The sequence below is a fragment of the Aureobasidium melanogenum genome (genome assembly GCF_000721775.1).
Source record: "Aureobasidium melanogenum CBS 110374 unplaced genomic scaffold scaffold_21, whole genome shotgun sequence".
Lineage (NCBI taxonomy): Eukaryota > Fungi > Ascomycota > Dothideomycetes > Dothideales > Saccotheciaceae > Aureobasidium > Aureobasidium melanogenum.
In genome coordinates, this window is record NW_024470073.1 from 258,756 (window position 1) to 269,163 (window position 10,408).

A 10,408-nucleotide genomic window follows, 5' to 3' on the forward strand; every position below is an offset into this window, starting at 1 on the left:
TGCTCACATTAATCAACCAAGCGCGTTGTGGGACCACTGCTTCGATATAGGCAGCGGTATTCTGTTTGGGAAGCAGGACCCACTCGGGAGTGCATCCTCCCGAGGGCTCGCAATTTCCCCTTTGTATCACAACCTGCCCACCTGCATCCGGCGCGTACCACAGGAATGGGATTAGAATCGAATGTCTTCATATTGGGTTGTTAATCGTGACGGACAACAGGTTCTGGTGAAGGTATAACGCGACTAGGGTGAGTGCGAAGATCACGCGTTGTTTCTTCAACGTCCGCTTCCCAACCTCTTCCCAGCCATCTACTTTTACCGAAAACAATCTGTTCCAGTTTGGACAAGCATATGTTTCACAATAGCTCAGACATGATGCATAACTTATAATTTAACAGTTCCACGACAAAAAGAAACTCCTGCATGACAGAGAAGCTTCGAGTCTTCTTGAGAAGGACCAACTCAAGGCTTCGAGAGTTGTTCTTTCCGGAAGAACTTGAAGAAGCCAATCGGAATGACAAGCTGACAAGCCAAAGCGATCCAGAACCAAGGCTTGCTAATCGCGTTGATAACACCAGCACTCGGATCGGGGAACACGTCTCCAGGACCATCTCTGTTCGGTGCAGTCGCCTTCGCAATAAGTGTGACTGCTGTACCAAGCACCTGTGCTGAGACCAGCGTCACACCGATATGGATACGTGTCAAGGTCTGCAACAGCATCATGCCGAAGCCGACACCTTGCACGGCATCTAAAACGCCCAACCACAGCCAAAGAGCTCTACCAGCTATCGCGCCTGCTTCAGGGCCACCAGGAATCCACGGTAGCCAGAGACCAAAGCCAGAAGTGCCCCACCATTGTTGCGCCCAGCGAGGAGCAAGCAGGCCAATTGCGAAGATGGGCAGGATCCAGCTATGGCTCTTGCTAAGTCTGCTGAAAACGTACAGCATCAAAGCCCAGACGACAATGAAGAAGACAAGAACCAATATTGCAACTACCCAAACAGGGGCATATTTCGAGCTCCAGAGATACTGCCAAGACCTTCCATATTGCGAAGACAGGAAGTAATTCTGCAAAATGACTGCGATAAAGAACCAAGATATGAGTTTGCGACGAGCAAGGGTCTTGTAGAAGCTTGGAATCTTTCCGGGGCGCTGATGGTAGTATGCTGGTAAGCTAGTGAACAAAGTGAGCGCAATCAACCACAAGAGAGCTGCAATCGGGAGCGTGACAGCAGCCATAATGGGCGAAGACGACAGCGTGTCTTTCTCAATCTTCTGTTTTGGTGTGGCTTCGGTAAGTGTACGCCCCCAGTAGAACAGGCCCGTAATGTATAGTTGTTGTGTACCCTGGATGAGGCATGCTCTGTATACCCAAGATGAGATTGGCGAGCCACCTATAAAACATTAGTCGAGTTCTATAGAAACATGAGATTGACTTACCCTCATCACCGAAGTTGAGCGTGAAGTATAAGCTCCCGCTGGCCGAAGCAGCTGCATAAACACCGTCTGCCACGTTACGCATCCAGTTTCTACCAGCACCCTTGGGAAGGAATGGCGCCATCCCGACGAAGAGGAACGCAATTCCGTACATGACGAAAGGCACAGAAAGAACGAATCGAGCCTTCATCGTTCGGAAGAGAAGCCACCAGACAACGGAAGCTGCAATGTAGATGCTGCCAATAGTGTAGATCATCGTTGGCTTTGGATCCTCTCCGCCAGTCAGTAGTGTGATCTGGTAGCTGTTCGCGGCCATAATCTGTCCAAGAGCGAGCAAGAATGAATAGAGAGGCCAATCGCCAAGTCGAGTGAGCATCCAGCGTTTGACGAGTGATGGTCGTTGGTAGTTGTCGCCAAGCAGGAAGTCTTCCATGGAGCCCTCGCCGACACTCGTCCGTTCGTCGGCGTCAACAGAAGATGCCCGAGAGACGTGCGATACACTCAACCTGCCGCCGTGATGTTTGCCAGTCGAGCTTCGTTCCCGTGATCTGCCTAGTTTGGCATCGCGATACTTCTTGAACCAAGCTTTTTCACTCTCCACAAGATACTCTTCTATACAGAGATCTTTCTCGGATGTCTTGCCATTGAGTTTCTCCAGCATTGCCTCGAAGGCACGGTAGTATTCTCCAGTCTTGTCGTCGAAGTTGAGCTCGATCTGTTGTAAGCTATAGTCTCGCTTGTCACCAATCACTGTCGTCAAGTCGAGTTGCGAGGATGTGCTCAGCCTCGAGGCATCGCTCAGGCGTGAAGACGAGCGATTTCGTGGTTCAGCAGTCGGCAAAAGGCTATCAGCGCTTGCTCTTCTATTCGTTTCCTCGCCTGTTTGGACGGATAAGTATGGCCCAGAACCTCTGTTTCGGCTTCTGCCTCTGTGAAGCTCCCTTGGATCCGGACTAGGCGACCTCGAGCGATGCCCTGGTATAAGCACAGGCTGTGGCGCACTCAGAGACATATTCCTACCTCTACCTTCAAGTTGATCCAGAGCATCTGCTCTGTCGGACTGTCTCGTAAATGTATCGGCTTCCTCGCGGGTGATTGTCTCTTCTTCTATCTCTTCGCTGTACTCGCTGCCGAACGAATCTTCGTCGTCCTCAGCAATATCAGCATCGGTGACCTGTACGCGAGGAGTTCTGCCATGATGACCAGGTCCTGCCCTTGAGCCTAGAGACAAGGTGCGATTCAAGTTGGATGGTGAAGAGCTTGTGTGTGGTCGAGTTTCGTAGACCGAACCAGCACTTGGGCTGGCATCTCTCGACCGGGCTAGAGAGATGTTTGACTCATTGCCAAAGTTTGATACTGACCTTCTGGCTGGCTGTAATCCGTAATTTGCCTCTCGCTGATGAATACGAATGGCTGTGCTCTGCAGCTTGTCAAGGTCCTCCACCCACTTCTGGACGGGGAATCTTTGCACGGCTGATCTTGCTCTCATCATAGCTTTGGTTTCCGTGGTCGCAGCCAGAGCATCTTCGATAGCAGACTTGAATTGGTGAATTAAGTGGGCTGTTGTTGTGGATTCGACGGTGTACCACCATCCAGGCATCTGTCCCAGACCGCCAACACGCGCTCCAACACCAAGAGCACCCTTGCGACCAAATTCGACAGCGACTAGCCCGAAAGGCTCATCTCTGGAGGGAATCAAGGCCATCTCTGCACCAGAGAAGATGAACTATCTCATGTTATTAGACATCCTGGACCTGTTTTGGTCCGAATCCAAGACTTACTGGAGGCAAAGCAGTGAATTCTGGTTTCGAGTAGACGCGCTTCGGATATTTCTTCATCATGACATCTAGTTTGAGCGCTGCAAACTTGCCGTACATGTCCTGGAAGATATCAGCAAAGAACTCAAAGTTCTTGGGTAACAAGCATCATACGATCACAGGTCCAACGCAGATAAGCTGAACATTCTCGTGCTTCTCCAGGATGGCAGGGAAGACGTCAGCGATCAAGTCTACACCTTTCTGGTTGCTCCATCGGCCAACGAACACGAAGAGTTGGGCGGTGGGGTTGACTTCGAGGCCAGCCCATTCTTGAGCTTGTTTGCGCAGCTCACCTCGCGAGGCTTCGTATACTGGATCCACCTTGATGACCTGATTTGCTTCTTCCTCACGACTCCAGGGAGCTGTATCAGATGGATCAGGATTCGGTAACTTTCCAATTTCCTTGAGACCCCAAAAGATTGGATAGCGCGCAAAAGATCGAGCACCATATTTGTTAGACACACCAACAGCACCGAAGCCCTTCTGGTGGACTCTCAGATAGCTCACGCCGGCGTGCAGGAGGTTCAACACCTCGCCGAATTGGACATACTAGATCTTACATTTAGCTTCTCTTTTGTTGTGCGATTCGAGAAGACACTCAATACCTTTTGAATAGTTTCTTTATCCAGGTTGTAGACACGCGATACTTCGTCTGATTCTTTTTCTGTCCGCATGGGCCACAGTCCTTGGAACTCAGCGTTGTGGAGCCTGTAGCGGAGTCAGAGGATTCTCGATAAAGGATAGTACCAGGCTTGACTTACGACAGACAGCACGGGATGGTCTCCGGAAGAAGATACAGAGGTGCCGCGCTTCCATGGTAGTCCTGAAAATCAGATTAGCATCCTCAGTTTGAAGCAAGTTTGAAAGCGTACGTTGATGTGATAGATGTCAGGCTCAAACCTCTTGATCGCCTCCGCAATACATGCATTCCAAGCACTGTAATAAATGGCGGAATCCAGATCGTCCATGCGTGGTGGATATGGTTCTGTTTTCGTCTGCTTTCTGAACACTGGTGCATCCAAAAGGACATAGGTGATGTTGTTCAGCTGATGATATTGCACCTGAATCTCGTATGGGTTGCCGAGAATTGTTACGATCATTGGCTCAGCAACCTGGTCGATTGGGTATTCGATGCCACCAACACATGGGATGACCCCTATATCAGTCAGCGGGATTTTGGGTTTGTAAGAGGTATCGCTTACAGATCAAGTCTTGATGCGTCAAGCTCTTGCCCATAAGCTGGGCCATGACTCCAAGACCGCCCTAACGCAATCCTTCGTTAGCAAGCTGGCTACTGTTGTGAGTTATACTACGAGGGTCACTCACAATCTTGACTTTGATACTCCAGTCCTCGATGTCGTACTCCATTGTGGCAATGATGACCTTACGTCTCTTGTCTTTATTGACAGCTATGGTAATGCCCGAGGCGCCAGAGTCATATCGTTGATGAGATTTGCTTAGGAACAATGGTCTCATACGATGACCGACTTCTTCCACATCGTCATCGGCCAGCTTAGTGAACCTGTGGCGTTTCCAGAACGAAGGCATGACCTTGGGCATAGAAAGACCAATCTTGTTGAACTTAACTCCATAGAAAGCGCCCATGTAGGTCCAGATGCTGATGGCGCCAGTCAAGACAGGGAGAGACCAAAGAAGGGCAAAAGTAAGGACCTGTACTAGCCGACTGCCAGCAGGTATGAGCTTGTATCTGTAGCTAGCATCGTCGATACTAATCTTGTAGGCCAGATATGGGCTGGGAGGGAGCTCAGTCATGTTGATAACAGCAGGGCTTAGAGCGTCAGGTGGTAATCGATCGAGGACAGTATCGTTATCAATGTCGCCGTAGATGAAAGACTGGTCGGGTTGGCCATCGGGGTTCATACCCCAGACGTTGACCTGAACTTGGTGAGGCCATTCAGTCATAAGATGGAAGTCCCACCTATCGTCAGCCGTTTTGAAGGTGTTCTTCAAACCACCGTCAAACCCAAACTGGTTGAAATCGCCATTCGCAAAGAGATGTGGGAATCGTCGAGGCGCTTGTTTTTGGTTGGCATCAGCATGCTGTATGTGGGTACTGCTTCCAATTACACGGTTCCAATATTGAAGTACAATATGGTCCCCTGTCCACGTTTGACTCTTCGTGCCAGACCAAGGTTGTTTCTTCACGGTTGAGTTAGTGCCATCGTAATTTTGCCAATCACTCCAAGTGGAGCCCCAGTTGGTCGAGTAACGCCATTTGTCAGCTCCGGCAGCTTGGTGCGATACAAGCAGATCTCCGTTAGAGCCTTCGGAGAGTACATTACTGCTGTAGTTGGCAGTACGAGGAAAAACGATAGGGTTGTTGACCTGCCCAATGCGGAAGAACACATGGTCTGTAGAGCCAGTAGATACGCCATTGGTTGTCGAAGCATTTTGAATGGTCAGACTGTGTACACCATTAGATACGTCAACCAGAGTAGCTTTCCAGCTCCATGCTGAAGTGATAGCTCCGATGTAAGGCGGAGGGTTGGAATCCTGTATCTTGCTGCAGACAACACTCTTCGTATCAATTCCGGGACTACTTTTGTCCGCTGTGGTTGAAGTGACTACAATATTCTTCGTGATCGAATCACAGTCCATCTCTTGAGAGAAATGTAGCTCAACGTCGACAGACTCTTTCTCGCCTGGGTTGACTTTAGACAAGATACGCGCATCATGGCCAGGACTGAATCTCGTCAGCATTGGTGCGGGCTCAATCCAATCTGCTTTGCGAACGTAAACCCTGAAATCCCATGGGTACATGGTAAGCTTGTCGAGACAGCCATTGAATGTCTTTGAGCCATCAATGCCAAGCTTCTTGGGTCCTCGCTTGAGAGTCAAAGTGTCGTATGGGCTAAGCAGGTTTCGAACCTCCTCTTCTTCGTCGAACACCGAGATCAAGGCTGTATCGTTGGACGAACAATCAAAAGTATAATCGACAGTATGATTCTCATTCTGGTAAACAAGCCAGACTGCTGGTTTTGCGTCGGCAGTGCCAGTGAGATTTTGCACGCCATTGAAGAACTGATTGCGCATCACACTCCACATGCCAAGTTCGGTAGCAGTACCATTTGATCCGGGAAGGGATACATCATGCGTCTGATTCGAGAGGGATTGCAACAACCATCCGTCGTTTAGGATCGGATTCTTCGTTCTGAGGTAATAGAATGACTTGATGATGTTGCGGATCGGGTGTGTAGGGTCTCTGTGGTCCTGGGATACTCCATCATCGTTGCAGCCGTCGGCACCTGCATCAATGGGAAAGTCGTGGAATATGTCTGAGCCAAGGTTATAGCAACCATGTGTCTGCCAGGCAAGTGATGATGAGATTGGTTGACGTCCAAATACATAGTTCGAAGCTGTATTATCGAGCGTGTAAAGAGCTTGTTCTTCACCCCAGTTGAGAAGTGGTACGCCTGGCATATGTAGAGTGGTCATGAACAGACCAAGCAGCATTTTCTGCGTCCCGTTCTTGATAGCCGGCCAGCGGAAGACGTCTTGATTTGATGTCCCTAAACATGATGTGTTAGTAAGAAAATAGAGTACTTTGTTTGATATGGATATTGACAGTATACTGACCATACATGTGGCGAGGGTCGAATTTTCCAGTATTCGGGTTGACTAAGTCGTTCGTTAGTAGCATTTGGTTCCAGCCGTCTACTGGGTTCGATGGGATATCATATCCCACTGTCAGGTTGCCATCCATGCCCAGGAAGCGCTGTAGCTGGCGATACACGCTGTAGTGAAAGGCCGAAGCGTCAAGAGCACTCTTGCCTGCTGCGCGCAGGAAGAGCTTGTCGTCTGATTCATTGCTAGTCTTCACGGCGTCTCCAAGATCACTGATCTTCTGATCAGGTTCTCTGCCACGACCCAGGTAGATCGAGCCAAAGTTGTTGCCTCCAGTAATTTCTCCAGCTATAAAGAAGTTCTCTTTGCCGTTGTTTCGAGCACACTCGCGGAGCGACTCGGTGAAGTTCGCCAATGCATCCACTGTGGCCTGTGTAGATTTGTCGATACGGAAGCCATCTATGTCGAGCATGGAGATGGTAAGACAGTGTAAGTGCTGGAGCTTGTCGAGGACCGATGGCTTCCATTCACGCAGTCTATCTTGCACAGATGCAAACTTTGAGAGCTGTCTCTGCCAATCGGGGAAAACGCCGAAGGCTTCAGTGTCGCCGTACTATCAGGTGTCAGAAATGGAGCATGAAAACTGCTAGAATAGGCCTACCTGGTCAAAATCGCTGTCGAAGCAGCTCCCAAGCGAAGTTAAATTATCGAAGGTATAAGAGAACTCGTCTGAATTGTCATGTGTTTGAACCTGGCTGCCACTCTCGTCCCAGAAGCGAGGCAACTCGCATGGCGAGATCCTTGTGTTACCAAACTCAAAGTCGGGGTACTGCCGCTCAGTCTTCCAGACCACCTGATGTTCCTCCGGGAGAAAAGGTGTAGACTCATTGAGATACCCATCGAATCCGATGAGATCAGCCATACTAGAGATGGTCAGTAACGCTTTGGATAATTCTGTGCGGTTGCTGTACTCACGTCGCGAATGTGTTGTCGAGGATTATATACATCCCACGTCGATGGATCTCGTCAACAGCGGCTCTCCACTCCGCGATGTTGCCAAAATGGTGATCGAGCAGCGTGAAGTCGAGCGGGGAGTAGGCATCTGACTTCCACGGCATATTGATGAATGGCGTTCCCGCTACGTAAAGACCCTATCATGTTCAGCTGTTGTACATCGCGATGGTAATTTTGCATACCTTTATGCCCAAGCCTTGGATGTAGTCCAGTGTGTCCACCAACCCTGCTAAATCTCCTCCGTGGCGCATTGTGGTACCCATGATATCTTGCTCGAACAGTGTGCCATTGTTGTTATCGTTAGATGGATCGCCGTTGACGAATCGATCAAGAAATAACCCATAGAAAGGAAATCGCCAATTGTCGGGGGATGGATAGAATGTGTGGTCTTGCCATGTTCCCGAGTACTCCAAAGGACTAGTTGCTGCTTGGTTGGTATTGAGATTCCAGTCTGCCTCACTAGGATCGTATTTCAGAGATTGCGCAAGTCGCAAGCTGCACAAGAGCAAAGCTCCAAGCAGACCCCTCGCTCGCCCTAGCTGAACCATCTCGAGTTCAGACTAAGAACTGTTCTAGCTTTTGCGAGAGGTATGAATATCGATCACGCAAATAGTGTGTTGGTTCGGGAGACAATGAGAGGTGATCTTGGAGGCGTGGAGAGAGACTAGATAGCTTACCTGTGTCTACCAGCCAGTTTTGATAAATTTTAGAGCTGTCTACCATACTTGGAGAGTCATGGCTGCAACAGTGGCTGGCATCTAGTGCTTACCTCAACTTCCACCCACCCTCACACACAAGGCCTCAAATGTAAGGCCCCGGACCATTGTCTCAGACAGACCTGCCGTGATAGGATTATGGAGCTCGAGGCTCAAGCTCCGCTTTTGACTACCGTACACCCTGTGGAGCGGTAAGTTGTAGATGCAGAAACTAATGTTACAATTTCCAGATTTAGGCCTTGTACGGTTCGCTGCGAGCTTGGTGAGCCGTATACAAGGATCAGCCCTACGAGGTGGCTTCTCGACCGGAGCTGAATGTACGGCAGCATGAGTAAGTCACTATCCATTTTAAGGATGTGGCGGATGGTGACTTGACAGATCTTGTGCGAGGTTGCTTATCTGTCTTCCTTCGTGAAGGATCTCGAAAGCCGCATGCAAGCCACAGAGGCTCCCACATGTACAGCGTTCGATATCAGGAAACTCCACTGCGTATGAAGACCAACTCAACCTCAAAACTCGCTACATTGTAAGGAACACTGAGCATGTCCAGTCATGGGAAATGTTAGGTGACTGGTTTGAATGATTCCTTAGACAGATGGATACCAAAATCCCGTGCAACAAAACACATGGGTTTATCGCGTGGGGACGATCGTGCCTTGTTGCATGTACCGTAAGCTCTAAGATGTTAGCTCGCATCAGCATGCAGTGTACCGGTCAGTGGCATGTTCGTCCAGACTATCGTAGCAGATATTGTTCGGATGTTCAGGCCAACCATTGGCCTTTCTAGTATGCTCAATATTCGTCGATTGATTGGGGCTTCCGCCTCATAACCGAAGCCGAGAAATGTGGACAGCTTCGGGGTGGTATTGAAGGACGGTCTCGAATCCATGCGAGATATCAGCAGCAGCAAAGGAGCCTTGAGCATCGCAGTGATCGCGTGAGGTACGCTGGACCGGTCTCCGCATGTCGACAAAACGAATATGACACTCCGGAGGTCAATTGTGAGATGGTCACAGAAACGCCATTGTCTAGAAAGGTCGCCAGTCGTCGCACCCTGCATGCCAAATTTCAGGTGCCGAACCGGTCATGATTTTTGACAATTGGACCGCCCAGCAACCGCAGCACGACTTTCAGCTATCGCTAAATATGTTGCTCCCATCTATTCTCAATGCCTTACTCAGTTCTACATGACGATGACTGTCATACAACAAAGGACAAGGACAGGCACTACGCTTGGCTGTGCAAGTTGCCTCACTCACACAGCCACAGGTTTCGGCCTCAAATAAGGCAAGGCAACCAGGAAGTGGGGTGTGTTCGTACTTGCTACTTCCTCCAGGATCTCTTTTAGCCAGCCGAAGGATGGATGCCAATATGGACATGCAACACCGTTTGATGAGGTTTGGTTTTTTCGGAGCTGGAAAGTCGTGTCAAAGCCACATTCAGAGCTCAAGTCGAGACTCGTCAGAGGAGAGCTATGGAGTGATAACCTTAATGAGCCTACGGACAAGGATCACGTAGGTGCTAAGTTGGGCAGTATCAAGAGCTTGACGAAGCTTTCATCAGCCCTCTTCGTCGTATGTCACTTTACTTTTAGCAAGAGCCGAAAGGTTTGTTGGTCAAGGTACCGTATATGCAATGCGTACACGATGCCACAGAGTACGTAGTTGGTGGAAGGTCATGCTACTCTTCTATGTTCCACCCATGCCCCAGATCCGCGGTTCTGTTTATCTCTCCTTGCGACCTGTACTGTTTGCATTCTTTCTCCTGCTCGCACCTGTCTACTCCTCCTCTTTCCTAAACAGATTCTGAAACGTCAGCGTAAATCACTCATATACCGCG

The 10,408-nt window shown here is 49.5% G+C and overlaps 1 protein-coding gene across 1 annotated transcript; it reads right to left on the reverse strand.

The window, feature by feature from the left end:
• Positions 1-462: 462 nt before the first annotated feature.
• On the reverse strand, positions 463-8,401 carry M437DRAFT_87000 (putative alpha 1,3 glucan synthase; the record flags this gene model as incomplete). The annotated part of the gene is made up of 14 exons (XM_041028570.1): positions 463-1,394; positions 1,441-2,316; positions 2,458-3,163; positions 3,219-3,317; positions 3,369-3,803; positions 3,860-3,962; positions 4,016-4,077; positions 4,127-4,410; positions 4,457-4,517; positions 4,581-6,784; positions 6,852-7,452; positions 7,501-7,762; positions 7,815-7,990; positions 8,036-8,401. The coding sequence occupies 14 exons, from the start codon at positions 8,399-8,401 to the stop codon at positions 463-465; spliced, it is 7,167 nt and encodes a 2,388-aa protein (XP_040877186.1).
• Positions 8,402-10,408: the final 2,007 nt, after the last annotated feature.